This window comes from Pholcus phalangioides, unplaced genomic scaffold, assembly GCF_987345545.1.
Source record: "Pholcus phalangioides strain wild (caught in Gottingen) unplaced genomic scaffold, Ppha-v1.0 ptg000010l_1, whole genome shotgun sequence".
NCBI lineage: Eukaryota > Metazoa > Arthropoda > Arachnida > Araneae > Pholcidae > Pholcus > Pholcus phalangioides.
In genome coordinates this window covers 18,951,373-18,969,212 of record NW_028301603.1, presented here as the reverse complement: position 1 = coordinate 18,969,212, position 17,840 = coordinate 18,951,373, and the positions used below count along the sequence as shown (strand labels likewise).

Here is a 17,840-nt window from a genome sequence, read left to right as displayed (position 1 = left end):
CCCCCAGTTTATCAGTCAGGGTTCTGCTGTTTTGAATAAATTAAGATGGAATTTTACTTATTTTTTGATTCAAGGGGGATTCAGGGGTTTGTAAAGGTTAATCTTAATTTATTCATTTTTGTTATTTCAAAAGCCCAAGCTCCAATATTCACAAAGGAACTGAAGGACCAGGCTGTAGATATTGATGATGGTTTCACATTCTCGGCTGAAGTACATGGCTATCCAACACCAACTATAACATGGTAAGGTAAAATTTTCTCGTAAATTATCTTTGAAATATGTTCCGTAAATAGTTTGAAAATTTGTATTAAAAAATTGAAGGAATTGGTACATTTAAATGTGATTTGCAGAAGCGTTATTCTTTCAAAGGGGGATTTTTTTTTAATTAATTTTTCTTTTTTTGTTGCAGAGAAAAAAATAGTTCAAATTTTCGTCAATAGATAGCACTGTGTGAAAACAAATCCCCTAATTTCGGACCTGAACCTTTCTTGAATCTCTTCTGTGTCCGAAATGTTTGTAAATCCTCAGTCAGTGATTCGTGGCTGAAGTAAAACAACTTCACCAATAGTGCTTCACCCACCAATGTCAGAATCACAATGAGAAACTTATGTAAGCACAAGTAACAGGGTGGTTCAGAAATGAGCAGTTGATCATACACCCTGCATTTTATATGACTCTGATTTGCACATTTCCAGTGATTTGCTTTAGCGCCCGAGTGGCGTGGTGATGGTAAGATGCTCGTCTACCACCGTGGAGGTTGCTGTCACGGTCCTGGGTTCGATTCCGAGGGAGGATATAGATAAGATATTTTTCCTTACGAACTTGAGGCGACCACCGATAGACAGTGTCTTTTCATTTCCAACCCATCTCATTTATGGCAGTAAATTGCAATACAGCGATGTGGCCAGAGTTTGTGAAGTTGTGATTAGCTTTCGTGCAGCACCCTCTATTGACCAAAATTTGAACTTTTCATCTGTACCAGAAAAAAATACTCCCCCCCTAGTAAGAATGACTTTTTTACAAACCGCATTCAAAAAATATACCAATTCCTTCAACTTTTAAACTACTTTACGAATTTATGAGACACCTTGTTTAACTATTCGTAGTTTCCAAACAAATTATAAAACGAAATCTTTTTTATGAGGTCATATACAAATACAAATACAAATACAACGCCACAACAGGCAAATTGCCCAACGAGGTGGCTGACTTAAGACATCATGGATCCCCGAGCCATTTTTGAAGGCCCCACCTACTACTGCTACACCACACATGCACCCCCCCCCCCGCGAAACCCCCAACGAATCGGTACTTGCGGGAATATGCGTGTACGTGTAGTGCAACCTGACGTAAAGTTTTGTTTCTGTGTAATGCTTGTTATGTGTAGTGCTGTCATCTGCCCCCAGTTTTTCTAACTATGAGTGAAGTGTTATGATTGAATGATTTACCGTTGTAGGACTGTTGCTCTCTGTGGCGAGACTTTTTAACGGGGAGATCGGCTCGCATTTGCGCCTTGAAGTTGGGAACCACAGAAAACCAACTTCAGCCGACCACCACTGTGGGGTTCGAACCCGGATCCTCGCATCACGAGTCCGGCACTATAACCACTCGACCACCACAGCTTAACCAGGGGTTCACAAATTCATGACCAGTGTCGAATGACGTATAACAAAGTATGAAATTTGTGTGTGATTTCATTAGCTTCCAATTCGTCAACTTTTTTGAAGTAATCTTCTTTTTCCAAACAATATGTCATATCCTTGAACTAGTATGACAAAAGTTTTTGTTGCTTAATAGCTTTATTTCATTTTCAATAGAAGTTTAGTTAAATTATTTTAGCTTTTCCAGTTTGAAATTTGTTTTATTGTTAATACATATTGAAAAAGTTTTAATCTTGCTGTTTTTAATTGATTTTTTAAAATACTGGAAATGAATAATGTTAATAAAATCTATGGACATAACATGACTGTTATGATTTGAGTATAATTTAGATTACCGTATTTTCCTGCGTATAATCCGCGGTGGTGCATAGTCCACATGTAAAATTCGAAGAAAGAAAACAATGTATGATCCGCGGTGGTGTATTATCCGCAGGATTAAAAAAAAATGGAAACTTACCTGGTGTTCCATTGATTAATCCATTGGTAGGCTAATTGATGAAATTTATTTACGAAACAGTAGCATTATTTACACACAAAACAAAATTTACAGTTCAATCAAAAACCTGCAAATTCAGACTCATCGGAATCAGAATTAAATAAGCGTAACAGTTCATCCAATTTGAAAAAGTCAGTGTAATCCTCAAGAAGATTTTCAGAGTCAGAATCACTGGAGTCCACAGTTTTAAGGACACATTTTGGGAATGAACTGTTTATAGTTTTTTTATATCTTTTCGGGCATCACTAACCCACTGACATACTTCAGCACAGGAAGCTCGGCGTAAATTTCCACCTTTTGTGCAGGAATGAATTCCTTCAGTAATCCACTTTTTTCTCCTAATAGACTCTAGCTTTGCTTTCAAACGACTTGTTTATTCCTGAATCTAAATTCTGCAACTTTTTAGTCAAACCGCTAGGTATGACTGAGAAAGACAACCACCACACAATTTTTGCAATCTATAAAGTAAATAACATTTTAACTATCTTTTTTTATAGGAAATTAGTATTATTAGTCGTTCTACCATTGATTATTATTGTCATCAATTCATCATCGTATAATCATCAATTATTCTATACAAATACAAGGCCACAACCGGCAAAATTCCCAACGAGGTGGCTGAGAAAAAGATGCCTATAAAAAATGTGCATGTCATATACTTCTAAAATACAGCATCATTTAATAATACAGCAGCAATAATTAAAAATGCAATCCAATTGAAAATGCAATTATAAGAACTATATATGCAAGATAAAATATAATACAATATCCTTAAAAATATTTATGGTTATCTTACCTCTCTAAGTATGGATAGCTTCTCGATTTACCCCAACATGTTTACCGTATTTCTTTTTAAGCGTGTCAATTGTGTTAGAATTATTATTATTAATAATGTATTATTATTTTTTGTATTATCTAAAATTTGGCTGTAAAACTTTCTGCTATGCAGTAAGAGTTAATGTGAAAAGAAGCCAACACAAAGGATTCAATTTCTGCAAGTGGGTTTTGCTTTCGATCAAAATAAACAATTTCCATAGTTGGATGAAAATCACTAATTACTAGAGCCCGGATTAAATTCATTAAAAAAAGTAGCGAAATATTCTCCAATATATGCAAATATACACTTTAAAATGCCAAAATATGCACTTCAAAATGCCAAAATATGCACTTTAAAATACCAAAATGTCCACTTTAAAATACCAAAATGTCCACTTTAAAATACCAAAATGTCCACTTTAAAATACCAAAATGTCCACTTTAAAATACCAAAATGTCCACTTTAAAATACCAAAATATGCGTGAAAACCCCAAAATATACACTAAAAAATCCTGAGAAATTAAAAATTCTGAAATGTGTACCAACAGAGTAACAAATAAAAGAATCTGGCTATTAAAAAATTAACGCTTTTGGCATATCTCTAGAAGTTGTCTCACAATAAAACGGTTGATATTTGGAAAATACAGTTCTACAAACTGTACTTAATTGCATTAATTCAATAAATCCCGCCTTCGGGAATAAAACGGATGTCATGAAAATATTATGAGCAATATTTATTTGAAAAATAATTTAAAAAATTTTATTTTGAGCTTAAATAAACGTTCACACAAAAATATGCACTTCTGAAATTTCGGTGATTTATGCATTTATAAGCGCACTAACTTTGAAATGTGCTAAAATATGTAATGGCATATGCACTTATGCATTTGCATATAATCCGGGCTCTCCTTATCACAATAAGAAAAGAGGGAAATTACGAGTCTGTGGCGGAGGCAATTTAATGCATTTACCTCTGGTTGACCGATGACCCATTAACAAGGTTTGTTCACGGAACTACAAATATGCTCATAACCAGTCAATAAATTGTTGATACCTATCAAAAATTTTATTTTCATGCCTTCTGGGTTATTGTATAAATATTGTAAAAAAATTATCATTACTGTTTTTAGGTGCAAGGACAATATTGATCTTTCTTCAGATGATCACTTTGCAGCTTCTCATAAAGAAAATGTTGTTAGTTTACACGTGAGCAAAGCTCTTATCAAAGACGCTGGAATTTACATGTGCAAAGCCAGTAATAATGCTGGTGAAGCAACAAGCAGAGCTAATGCGAAAATTCAAGGTATAATGTTACAAAATCAATTGAATTCTAATTCACGAACACTCGGAGACCAATGTTTTTTTTTTTTTAATATTCTAATAATTTATTTTCGATAGTCTATTTGGAATTTTCAAGTAAAACAAAATTTAATGTTAAGGAGAAAGACTTTCTCTCAGAGAAGAGAGAATCGTCTACCCCAGTCATCTTGAAAACCGGACATGTGGGCTTTGCAAAAGGACTGTAGTTTGATTCCCAATTGGAGACAAGTTGAACTTTCTCCCCAAGTTCACCTCGGCAATAATATCCAGAAAGTTTCTTTCCTTGATGTATTATAATATGTTGTATCGTGATAGTAATTTACACGGTCGGGATTAAACTGAAAAATTAGTCATTTTAATCAATTAGTTGAATTCAGACGTTTCTGTAACAGAAATGTAAGCCCCGTTTACATGAAAAATATCAGTCTTTTTTTTCACTCTGCAATAGCAGGGATGCAAGCGAAAACTACGCCGAGATGGTTCTTTTGCTACATGATGTTCCAAGGCACCGAATCCCTGCGCATTAGCGCCAATTTCAGTTTGGGGCACGCAGAAATTGCGACTGACGCACATGAAATTCCCGGAATGTACGAAAAAGAACGCATATAAATATTAAAATGTAAAATATAATAAAAATAAATATATTTTGTTCACTCGAGGGATGCATTCTTTCCGAGGCAAAGAGAAAAAGTTGAAAAAAAAAGCCCCAGAGGGACTCTCTCTTCAGCACACTTTTTTATTTTTATCCTCTTCCTGCCATCAATCATAATCGCACTATTTCGTGGCTTTGGAAAGTAGTTTTATGGCTTTAAAGTACAAAGAAAGAATACTGTTGTTAGTAAAACCCGCACGGGCTATCAAAGAATAGGCTGAGGAAATATCTTCCTGGGTCCTTTGAATGAAAGGCTATATACCGAATTCTCCAATTTTTCAGAGAGTTTTATACCAAAAATAACGGTACTTTCGTGGCTATCTACCTGCATTCAATGACAGTGTATCTATGGCGTAAATTCATTTTGTTTCCCTCAAGATCGCACATGTGTCTTTGGGAGAAATCGCATAGGATTAGATCGTGGATCGCTCATTCAAATTATCAAAAATTGTCGGATATCGTTAGACTCCCCCACCCGAATCTGTAAAAACTCCAGCTAAAATACCCGCAGCTTTGCATCTAGCCACTATGCGGTCAAGTGGTTATCATCTGCAATTGCTGGTTGCGACAATTTCACATTGCAAAAAAATGTGGGGATTAGGAGAAAGGAAGTTGCCAAACAGGTTTATATTCACCAAACCAATTCCATTCAACCACAGTTTTGCACATGTGAACAGGGATATAGATTGAGCTCCATTGAAGTCTTGGGGCCCAATGAGATGAAATAAAAGCATGGTTTTTATTTATGTGCTGACTGCATTGTGTTTTTGGTTAGTGTGTTTTAGAACTTTATTTTTTCCATTCTGTAGACTTTGCTCCAAAAGTGATAGATAAATTACCAAACAGCATGAAATTGATTGAAGGTGATAAATTGCACTTGAAGGCCAAGGTTATGGGACAACCTCCGCCACAGATTAAATGGTTCGTTTCTAATCTGTTTCGTTTCTCTATTTTTTTTGAAATAGTATGATCATTCCTTTCATAGACAAATTTAGTATTGATGTTCTTGATTGAAAAATTTTCAATTTCCAATTCAAAATCTTTTTTTAATAGAATATAATTATAAAACAAATAATTCTAATAATTTTCCTTGTTATTCATTTTTCAGGGTTAAAGATGGAAAACCTCTTAAGTTCAGTAACAGAGTGAGAAGCGAGGTCTCACCTGATGGTACTGCCGAGCTGTTCATTGATGATGTCAATCACGATGATGCAGGGAATTATAAACTCCTTGCTACGAATGACAAAGGTCACGTTGGCACAGACTGTGGTGTCGATGTACAATGTGAGTTAATGCACATCTCACTTTTCATTGGTGTTTTGGTGCTTGTATCATATTTTTTGCTATTTGTTTTTAGAAGCTTTTCACCCAGTCAAATTAGGTCTATTATTTATGTTAATTTTGCTTCGATAATCCACCTCATAATCCGCTGAGTTGAAAATTAAATTTTGGAGAGAAATGGAATGCTATATAAATTTATTCTGTTCGAAAATTCCTGGACATCTTTTCATGAAAAATAGTTATATTATCTTCAGAATTCCAATGAATCAAACATTCTTATAATCACATACTTATGATCTATTTCACTTGTGAGGTATTTTGAGTGTGAACTGGTTTTTTAATTGATACACGGAACTGGAAACACTCTCAAAATGATAGCTTTTTTGCTCTCAATAGGTAGACTGCAAAAATGCACATTATTACTTTAAGTATAAGCAAATGTGACTTATGTTGGACATTTTTTTTCTTGTAAAGTCATTATAAATGTTTAATTGGTTCTGTTTGGATATGATTTCTTTAGTAAGATTGTTATAGTGTCCTAAATAATTATGAATTTATCTGTTTGTAATTTGTAGTCAAAGATAAAGCTACCAAGCCCTTCGTACAACAATTGCATCCTCAGGAACTTGTTATTGGTAATCCTCTGAAACTGGAAGCCAAAGTTACTGGTAACCCAAAACCCAAAATTACTTGGTGAGTAGTTTCATGTCATGAGCAAAACCTTAGTTTGTAGTAGGATTTGTTAATCACATTGGATTGTTCTTTATAGTAGGATTTGTTAATCACATTGGGTTGTTCTTTATAGTAGGATTTGTTTATCTATTCCACAGAAGTGGCATTAAGATTAAAGTTTTGTCACAACCAAAAGCATTTAATGTTCTTTTTCATGATTGATAGGATGCATCGTTTTTTTTAATAATTATACTTTTAATAAATTCCTTGAGTATTCAATTAAAAAGGAAAGAGCGTAAATATTTGTTGTAATTTTTTTCCAAGGTGCAAAAATGATGAAGATCTTCTTAGTCATGTGAATACATCTGAAACACCAGAAGGACATGCTGTTCTCAGTATTGACCATGTTGTAGAAAAGGATGCAGGTGAATACAGCGTTAAAGTCAGCAATGAGCTTGGAGAAGACTGCTCCTCTGCAAAAGTTTCAGTCAGTGGTATAGCAAAAATTTTTTCATAAACTTTATAAAGTTTTTCTAATTTTTAGAAATTCTTTCAAACATATGAATATTATTTATATTTCGCAACTCATGTGCAAAATGTTCTCTTTCAATTTGCTCAGAGCATCTCTTCAGGGTTCTCAGTAACCTGCAAAGTCAGGGAAAATGTAAAATATTTGGTAATAGTCACACAGCGGAAATATGCAAATATTTGATGAAAGTCCGAGATAAATTCTGTGAAGGTGAAAAACTGAAACTTGAAAAACATTTGGTAGGTTAAGGCTTTTTAAATTATACGTCTATCTTCAGGAGTTTAGGTCAGAGACAGTTTAGGAAAATGATCAATCAGGTTTTCCTGGGAACCCTACTCTATAACTTATTTACCTCTGTATCAATTATTATGTATGCATATTTTTTCTTTTTCAATAAGGTTAAAAAAACTTTTTCAGTTAAAGTCCTCAATTTCATAATATATTCAGCCAATTTTATTTTTATTTTTTCAAAATTTGGTTTGTTTTGATAATTCTTGTTAATTTTAGCAGAAACCAAAACTTTGAAATTATATCATTTAAAAATTAACCAGCAATTTTTTTTCATATAGAATTTCTATTCGGTTCTATTCATATAATAAACACACAGTGAAACCTCGATATAGCAACACTCTGCGGACAAAGAATGATATCAAGAGGTAGCAGTATCACCACTCGCTGCCCAATTTATGCTGTTATTGGAATCTTTTATGAATTGCCATTGTTAGTACCACCATAAAATCTATTTATGAGTATTCATTCCGAATAAAAAATTCCAATTGATTAGTTGATGAATAATGACGACATTTTGTCATTTCACCCTGTATAAAGTAGTTTATCGCACAATACTTCGTTGTACTGCACAGAGAGTATTACACTGCAACTTCATTAACACTTTTTGGGTAGAAATTGCGAAATACCAATGTCATTACACATCCTCAAAAGGACATAAAAATGTTTAGGAATTCAAAAAATATATTGAAATCAATTTTGAGCAAAATATAAAAAATATTTTTATAGCAGTTTTGAAATCTGCTAAAAATATTGTTATAGAGGAATTTATCGTAGTAAATGTTATTGTTATATCCACGGGAGTTTATTCCAAGCGAGGTTTGAAAAAATATTGTGTGTTAGGTAGAAGGATTTATCATTATATCGAGTATCGTTGTAGTGAGGTTTCACTGTATAGAAAAGAATTTCTTTTAAATAAAAATGGTAATTGTTTTTTGAACAGCACCAGGAAAGAAACCAGCCTTTCAGAAAGAGCTTAAATCTGCAAAATTCATTGAAGGTGAGCCTGGAAAACTGGAAGCTATAGTCACTGGGTATCCACAGCCTTCTATCACATGGTTAGAAATGTTTTCAAATTCTAAGCGTATAATAAGCTTGTATGTATTTTATTATATTTGAGCATAAAACTGAACTAATGTCATATTATATGAATTGTTTCAAAAGCTCTCAGTAAAAAGTACTATTGCCTGTGAAAAATGAACTCTGTTGGTAATTAAAACTAATTATGCTGTGCGTCTATTAATGTCTGATGGTGTCTGTATATGTTACAGTAAATGTGATAAATCAGTGATTATTAATAGCTGCTGGCTATTATTCATAATCGACAATCGTCTCGGTAAGTTTGTTGAATTTCAATATGCTTATAAGTTTTACCAGTGATTGTGCATATTAGCCAAGCGCGTTGTTGGTAAATTTGATAAATATACTTTTACCAGTGATTATACATAATACCCCAAGTAGAAGTTTGAGTTACATCGAGTTAGAATTACAGAATTCATCAAAGAGGAGTTATTTCAGGGATATTTGGAAAAATTTGTTAAATCAGAGTTCATTACATCCTGTTCAGACTTAGTTCACAAGTATAGTCACATCTAAATAATAAATCTTATCAAGGCAATCGAACTGATTTAGCATATTTATTATTTACCAATTTTAAATGGCAATTATGCATAATGTTAACCAGCAAACGTGATAGATTTAGTATGGTTTATCAAATCATACCAACGATGCTTTGATATTATGCATCGGTGCAGCGGTAAAAGTGATAAATGCAGCAAAATTTATCAAACTTACCAAAATGGTCAGCAATGATGCATAATCATGATTCATAACATTTACCATAACATATAGAAAGGTGTTTTGACTGTTCGGTTAATTAATAAATGTAGATATATAGAATATCAACTCTCTTTGTTGTTTTCGCCTTGTTGGATTTAGCTAGTTCTTTCAGTGCAATAGCTAGATAGATGTATTTCCTACATCAAAATAACATTTACTCAATTAGTTGATAAACATTTTTTTAGGATGCATAATGGTAAAAATGTTATGGAAGGAAAACACTGCACGAGTGAACTCGATCCCAATGGCCTAGCCACGTTGAGTTTCCCATGTGCTGCTAAAGAAGATGGCGGACAGTATACAATAGTTGCTGCAAATAAATTGGGAAAGGCTATTACTGAAGCTCCAGTCATTGGTATGTCTATGAATTCATAAACAATGTTAATGCCAATTTGGACTTATTTTTTGCCAAACTTCTGAAATTTTCATATTTTTAATTGAGTTTTTATTTAATTTTATTCATTTTTATTACTATTCATTTTATTTAAATTTTAGTATTTCTTTTGAAATTTGATTTGGTTTCTGAATGATTTATTGTTTTTGATTTTTTTCCTTCGAAATGGTGGAAATTGATGTGATGGAAAGTCACCAAATTAGTATTTACTTGGAATCATAGCCATTATAATGTTATTAAACATAAATAATGAATATACCCAGAAAATTGCAAAAGTTCTTTAAGAAAAGATAAGGTTTTTCTTTTTGACTAAAGTAACAAGTAAACATAAACATACAGGGTGTTCGGTAAGTGCTAATACAGCCTTTATCTCATCAACCCTCTGTCATAGTGGTATAGTTTCAATTTAAAAAACGCTCAAAATGTGTTCAAAAATTACTCTGTACCATTTTTGAGAGTGAAAATACAGCATCACAAATAAAAAAATCTAAATTTTTATACGGTCCCTCCCCCTTGTCCTCTGACTTCCAATTAGAAACTTCTTGTCATGCCTCTCCTGAGGCCAACAGGAAAATTCCATGTTTCTTAGTGCAATATTCGCTGAGACATTTGAATTCAAAAATCAGAGAAAAGTTATGAAAGAACGGTAAAAACTAACAGATAATGTTCCTTTCCCTCATTTATTCTGTTCTTTCTCAACTTTTCTCCAATTTTTGAATTAAAATATCTCAGTGAATATTGCACTTAGAAACTTGGAACTTTTTTCTGGACTCAGAATGTTGCTGCCCTGTATCTCTTCTATCTGGAAGATTGGAAGATAGAAGACAGGGGGGGAGCGTGTAAAAATTTAGATTTGTTATTTTGTAACACACTGTATTTTTACTCTTAAAACTGGTACAGGGTAATTTTTGAACGCATTTTGAGCAGATTTTAAACTGAAACTATACCTTTACGATGGACAGTTGATTAGGTAAAGGCCGCATTAGAACTTACAGGACACCCTGTATAATCAACTTAATATTAGAAATTGTTTTAAGAATATAATCGTTTTGAATACAGAAGTGTTGCATATGGATTTGTGCCCATTAAAGATTTATTCAACATAATTGCAGTTGTTCCCACCGCTAAGAAAGAAGAGGAGAAGAAACCAAAGAAATTCTTGGAATTTTTGCAAGGACTCATGCCCGTTCTTGTTCCAGAAGGCAGGCCTTTGAAACTGGAAGCTGAAGTATCCACAGATCCCAAACTAGTATCTGTAAAATGGTATTTAATCTGATCTTTACAGTTTTTCTATGTGCTTTAAAAATAGAATATATAAAGAGTGTGTAAGTGTGTGTGCGCGCGCGCGCACGTGTGTGTGTATTTTAAGAATAATCGGGTGTTGCCCGATTTGTAATAACTTGTTGGTCTATTTGAAAACTTATTATGATCTACCCTGTGTTTACCTTTCAAAATTTTAATTATTTCCATTACGTCCCGTGATTTCTCCTCTTATCCACGGGCATAGGTGGAGATAGATTCGAATGTGTGGGGGGAAAGCATGATGATGATGATAATGTCAATTCATATATTCGCATATACATTAGATCAGTCAGCTCCATCTTTGATGCTGGAGGGGATGCCCCCCCCCCGCCCCACGTATCTCCGCCCATGTCTACGTGATAAGTGTCTCTAATCTATCCCTACAATTTTACAGAGCATAAAAGCCAATGATCATCAATGATTGCTGATTGTATTGTGCAATACGCATGTCTTTGTACATCTTTGATCAGGTGAATGTCATACTAATGATAGGTCTTCCAAAAGTGTACTGAATATTCTAAGTAAGGCCTTACTAAATCTTGAAAGGGGGGAAACAACAGTTTTTGGTGATATTCAGCAAACTGTTCTCGAATTCTGACCGCACATCCTGTTCAATTTTTCAGCTGAGCAATGTGTGTTCTGATACCATGAACACTTGTCCACTTTCTCCTCTAAGTAGCCAAATTAGTATTTAAAATACTATAATATATACACCATCCTCAAGTTAGAGGCAGGAAAATGAGGTAACAATCATGGGCTGATGCTGCAGCAAATATAAAACTATTAAAATGATCTACTGTGATAGTGACTGCGCTTGATTACATCATTTCATTTGTTTTAAATTGTTTCATGTGATTTCTTTCTTGCTATAATTGCAATATCAGGACTAAAGACGGTAAAGAGTTGACGCCTAGAGAAGGATTGGAAATTACTCAGGATTTAGAAACAGGAAAGCTCAAGTTATTTGTCAAACAGATGACACAAGATGATCGAGGCAAATACTGTGTAGTCATCTCGGATGGACAAGCAGAAGCCAAAAGTGAAGCACTTGTGAATAGTAAGTAACATTTCTAACAGTTTTTTGGCAGTTACATGGTCTTCACATGAGTAATTATCATTTATTCATTATGTGTGTTGAAACGTTTGTCAAGAGTTTAAGCTTTTATGTAGAGACAAGGATGTCCTGTCCACTTGTCAATGCAAAATATGCAAAAACTGGTTGTTATGAAGAGATGATTTTTTGGAAAGAAAATTTACATTTGCCTCTAATGGGATTCTAACCACAACCCTGTCACAGTCTAGGTGAATGCACTACCACTATGCTATAGAAGCAATGTTTTTTTTCCTTTGAACGTATATGTGCTGAAATGCGACAGAAAGCAGCTAATGGCTCGTAAACGACATCAAGGCTACCAGATAACGACATATATGCAGAGGGAAATATGTCCTCTCCATTTGTCAGTACAGCATATGGAGGAAGCTGGTTGTTATGTAGATATAATGATTTTTTTGAAAAGAAAATCCATATCTGCCTCAACTACTTTATCACACACCAAGTCCGGTCACGTATCGCCATATGGCAATTTCCAACTGGTGGAGGTTGCCGGGAAATGAAGGACTCGGTAGACAGGTTTCTGACTTCTATGCCCGGATTCGAACCCATGGACATTGACAGTAACCATCGTGAAGGAAAAGGAGCATCTTATCACTGCGCCACTCGGGCACATCTGCCTCTATTGGAACTCGAATCACAACGAAAATCATCTTTTCCCAAAATCATCATCTCTACGTAACAACCACAGTTTCCTGCATATCTTGCATTGACAAGGGGAGAGGACATCTTCATGTCTGCATATATTATGTCACCATCTGGTGTCGTTTATGTCATTTACAAGCCATTGACTGATTGCTGCCACCGTGGCCATCACAGGGTACCGTTCAGCATATATATATGCTTCACGGAAGGAGTTTCTTATTGATTTCTACACAGTGTAGTGGTAGCACACTTGTCCGAAGTGTGAGAAAGCTGTGGTTCGAGTCCCAGTAGAGGAAAGTATGAAAATTTTCCTTCCAAAAATTACCATCTCTACATAAGAACCAGTTTTCTGCACGTGTTTTAAGCTTTTCTTTGTTATTTCTGTTGGTTATGTATTCCATGATCATTTGCTACAGACTATCCTTTTTTCTTAATATAGTGATTCCAGCACTTCCTGGCATGTCTGGCAACAAGCCCTACTTTATAAAGGGACTGGAGCCTGTCACTTTAACCGAAGGTGGAGCTCTCAGTCTTCAAGCAACTCTGCATTCGGATTCCAAATTTTCTATAAAATGGTATGATCCAGTCTTTTCAGAATTAATTTAGAAAGTAGCATATTGCTATTTGTATTTTGTATGTAAAAATCTTTCATTTCTTTGGGGGGGGGGTATTAGCTCTTATTTCCAATGATTTTATGAAAATTCTTCATTTTTGTAAACTAAATAGAAAGAATTCATGATAAATCGCATTAGTTCATTCAACATATTTAACCGTAATTTGCAGTGAAGAAGCCGCACTCAGGAAAATTACCTGAGAGGAAGAAACTTTAGTGGAAGCTTCCCACCTTTGTATATGCTGCACATGATTTTCATTCAAGTACTAAAAATACAGTAAAATACCTAGCATTTAAATAATATAGCAAATGTTTACCACTTAATTTACTTTCTAAGTTTTCATATAATATGGTTTCATGCTTCATCAGACCCCTGTGTGAGGGAATTTCTCATTCACTATTTAGTGAGTGAGAATAATAGCTTGTTTGCTGTACACTCATTTGCATAATTTTTTACTGATATTTGCTAAAATTTTGATAAACTATAAAAATTATGTACAGTGAAACCTCTACGCATAATGTAACAGCAGTTCTCACCCGGCCCCCACAGTGGTGGTCGGCTGAAGTTGGTTTTCTGTGGTTCCCAACTTCAAGGCACGAATGCGAGCCGATCTCCCCGTTAAAAAGTCTCGCCACAGAGAGCAACAGGCCTACAACGTTACAAATATCCAATCATTACACTTCACTCATAATTTGAAGTATAGATGGCAGCACTGAAATATCATACACAACACTAGCTACACACTCAGACTGTTAGGTGTACACACTCACTTTGTTCCAGACTCTGCCACGAAGCTGGGCTGGAAGAGATCTCGGCAACGGGATAAGGCCGGTGGCAGAGACCCTGGTAATTGTGCACTTTCCATAGTGTTAATATATTCCATCTGAAACAAAAAATCTTTCATAACAATATGTTTCTCCGGTCGCTTGAGTATCATTATATAGGAGTTTCATTTTACACCCGGTTGTATTGGAATGCATATAAAGTGAGTTTTTGATGTTGGTTTTGAGCTTTATATCTTGTTGAGTTTATGTGATTGCTTTACCCCATTTTAACCATAGGATGAAAGATGGTGAGGATATTGTACCAGGAGACAAAATCACCATAGTACAACAAGCTGATGGGAATGTCGGATTAGCCATCCAAGGTGTCACCGCTGAGGATGCCGGTAAATATGTAGTCATAGCTTGCAATGAAGAAGGAAAAACCAGAAGCTCCGCTTTTGTTGCAGTTGTTGGTAAGTTTGAAATTTCAAAAAATACAATACAATACAATACAATACAAATACAACGCCACAACAGGCAAATTGCCCAACGAGGTGGCTGAACATCATGGATCCCCGAGCCATTTTTTGGAGGCCCTACCTACTACTGCTACACCACCCCACTCCCCGCGGAACCCCCAACGAATCGGTACATGCGGGAATGTGCATGTACGTGTAGTGAAACCTGACGTGAAGTTTTTTTTGTTTCTCTGTAATGCTTGTTATGTGTAGTGCTGCCATCTGCCCCCATTTTTTCTAACTATGAGTGAAGTGTTACGATTGAATGATTTATCGTTGTAGGACTGTTGCTCTCTGTGGCGAGACTTTTTAACAGGGAGATCGGCTCGCATTTGCGCCTTGAAGTTGGGAACCGCAGAAAACCAACTTCAGCCGACCACCACTGTGGGGTTCGAACCCGGATCCTCGCATCGCGAGTCCGTCGCTATAACCACTCCACCACCACAGGGGCAACGTATAAGTTTCGTATAAGTTTTAATTTCTTTTACCATGAGCAAGTTTTCACACTGTTTCACCATAATTACTTTATACAATTGAAAGCTAATCAGACCAAGACCTGTGTGTAATTTAAAACCATTTCTGAATGAATGAATGGAAATGCATCCTATATCAATAGCATTAATCACCCTGAGAAGGGTGACAATTACATTTAAAACTCAAATCATATGCAGTTGAATCCTGTTGTAACAAACTCAGTTTTACTTCTTATCATATTTGAGGTAAATAATCTGTAATTACTTTTTTTGTACAAATATTGGGGAACCCGAAGAAACAAAATTTACTCTAAAGTGTGCAAATATATGTGCAATGCTTGAAACAAGTGCATGATAGATTCTGTGAATATGCCTCAGTATTCTTGTCGATTAATTAATCTTCGTGTTTTATAGCAGAATCACATCCTTTTCATCATTTCTATTTTAACAGGGGATGGATTCAGACCCCCTGAAATTAAAGAGGCATTGTCACCGGCTCAGTTCACTGAGGGTCAACCAGCTACACTTAAAGCCAAAATAGATGGTGAACCAAAACCTGATGTGAAATGGTTAGCCAGTCAAAACACTGTTTTAAAAAATCATTATGCCATTAACTTCTACTTTAAAAACAAATGTGTGTTTTATTCTTTTCATACGTTTTTGTGTGTAAAATTTTATTCAAGGCTTCATAATGGTGAACCTCTGGAATCAGATGACAGGCTCAAGACGCGTGTGGAACCTGATGGTACCGTTGTTCTAGATATTGGTAGCGTTAAGCCAGAAGATGAAGGAAAATACACTTTAGTAGTATCTAATGTTGGTGGAGAAACAAGGACTTCAGCTCCTGTTGAAGTGAAAAGTAAATCTCTTCTAATAATTCCTTCAATTTCTTCTTAACAATCGCAGTATCTTTGTTTGAACCAATTATTTGAAACTTCTTTATTGCAAGAGTATTGAGATGAGAATATAGAAATAGTTTCTAGTCTACTAATTTTTCCATTCAGCTCATTTGATGTACAATAACGAATATGGTTAGTATTCAACACTTGCAATAAACTAAGATATATGGGAGTAAAAGTAAACATAAATCTATCTTTACAAAGGTTTTTAACAGCTGGCTGATGTGAAGGTATATTTTGGAAAGGGAGAAAATTCAACTGCCCTGCAGGGAATCGATCCCACGCCCTAGACAACTAAACTGCAGAGGCAGCGAATCTCCCAAACTTTCATTGGAGCTCGTGTGCACTGAACGGGACCATACATGGACGGTCAGACCTAACTCAGGCCAAAGCTCATAATCGCTGACAATGCCGCCAGATGGCGACTTATCCCAGGATGATGTCACTCTCCGCTATCCATACAAAGGTTTTTAACAGCTGGCTGATGAGAAGATATATTTTGGAAAGAGAAAATTTTCAACTGCCCTGCGGGAAAGTGAAAGGACGTGGATTCGATTTCCCGCAGAGCAGTTGAATTTTCTCTCTTTCCAAAATATATCTTCGCATCAGCCACACTGTTAAAAACCTTTGTATGGATAGCGGAGACTGACACCATCTTCGGATAAATCTATCTTATAACCAAGTTCGTAGGCCCCTAAAATGCCGAGAACCGATGAAGTTCAAATCAGTCACATTAATTGATTCTTTGAGTTCTGGTACTTAAAAATTGTACAAAATCTGTTGACTCAAATGTCCTGGCATGCTAGTCTCCCTCGATGTTTCCCAGCTAATGCGGGGAAATAATGTATTATTTTTCATTTATTTTTTTATTCTAAAAAAATATATTAGTGTATTTTATCAACCTTCCACAGTGCAATATTTATTATTTGTAAAAATAAATAAATAAAGCCACTAAATTTGTCCTTTGTATCCTCTTATCTATTTCTCTCAGGACCTCCATTGTTTGTTAAACCGCTTAGTGATACAATTGCCATAGAGGGCTTTCCTAGCAAGTTGGAATGCAAGGTTACTGGTAAACCAACTCCAGAAATTACATGGTATTTATTATGTTTCTCACTACAATGTCTTTGCCTCCTACACTCCATACCATTTACATTTTTAACAATGGCATGTCCTGAGTTTTTTTTACTTCTAGAAATAATTTAGAAGCGTTGTAGAGCTATGAAATATCTGAAAAAAAAATTTAAACAGGGCATGATGAGAGATCTTTGAAATTGATAAAATGCCATGAATTTGCCAGGCTTCAGAGTAAAAACAATGCCTGCGTCACATTTTTTGGAATTCAAGATGCGTCGAAAATAGCACATTGAGCGTGTGTTCTGGCATTAAACCTCAAATTGTTGAATTATCTACGACTGATCAAAGCCGCTGTGGTGGTCGAGTGGTTATAGTGACGGACTCGCGATGCGAGGATTAGGGTTCGAACCCCACAGTGGTGGTCGGCTGAAGTTGGTTTTCTGTGGTTCCCAACTTCAAGGCGCAAATGCGAGCCGATCTCCCCGTTA

At 35.2% G+C, this 17,840-nt stretch overlaps 1 protein-coding gene across 4 annotated transcripts in view; it reads left to right on the top strand.

Moving 5' to 3' along the window:
- The window catches only part of LOC149081052 (protein Obscurin-like), a 171,191-nt gene that overhangs the window by 117,372 nt on the left and 35,979 nt on the right, over positions 1 to 17,840 (top strand). For all 4 annotated transcript variants that reach the window (XM_089237817.1, XM_089237816.1, XM_089237815.1 and 1 more), the window contains 15 exons: positions 134 to 242; positions 4,105 to 4,277; positions 5,756 to 5,867; positions 6,055 to 6,230; positions 6,803 to 6,920; positions 7,224 to 7,393; positions 8,660 to 8,774; positions 9,741 to 9,910; positions 11,062 to 11,212; positions 12,136 to 12,308; positions 13,447 to 13,582; positions 14,683 to 14,858; positions 15,828 to 15,945; positions 16,060 to 16,235; positions 17,267 to 17,372. In XM_089237817.1, coding sequence (XP_089093943.1) covers positions 134 to 242; positions 4,105 to 4,277; positions 5,756 to 5,867; positions 6,055 to 6,230; positions 6,803 to 6,920; positions 7,224 to 7,393; positions 8,660 to 8,774; positions 9,741 to 9,910; positions 11,062 to 11,212; positions 12,136 to 12,308; positions 13,447 to 13,582; positions 14,683 to 14,858; positions 15,828 to 15,945; positions 16,060 to 16,235; positions 17,267 to 17,372 — 2,179 coding nt within the window. The remainder of the gene's footprint in view (positions 1 to 133; positions 243 to 4,104; positions 4,278 to 5,755; positions 5,868 to 6,054; positions 6,231 to 6,802; positions 6,921 to 7,223; positions 7,394 to 8,659; positions 8,775 to 9,740; positions 9,911 to 11,061; positions 11,213 to 12,135; positions 12,309 to 13,446; positions 13,583 to 14,682; positions 14,859 to 15,827; positions 15,946 to 16,059; positions 16,236 to 17,266; positions 17,373 to 17,840) is intronic.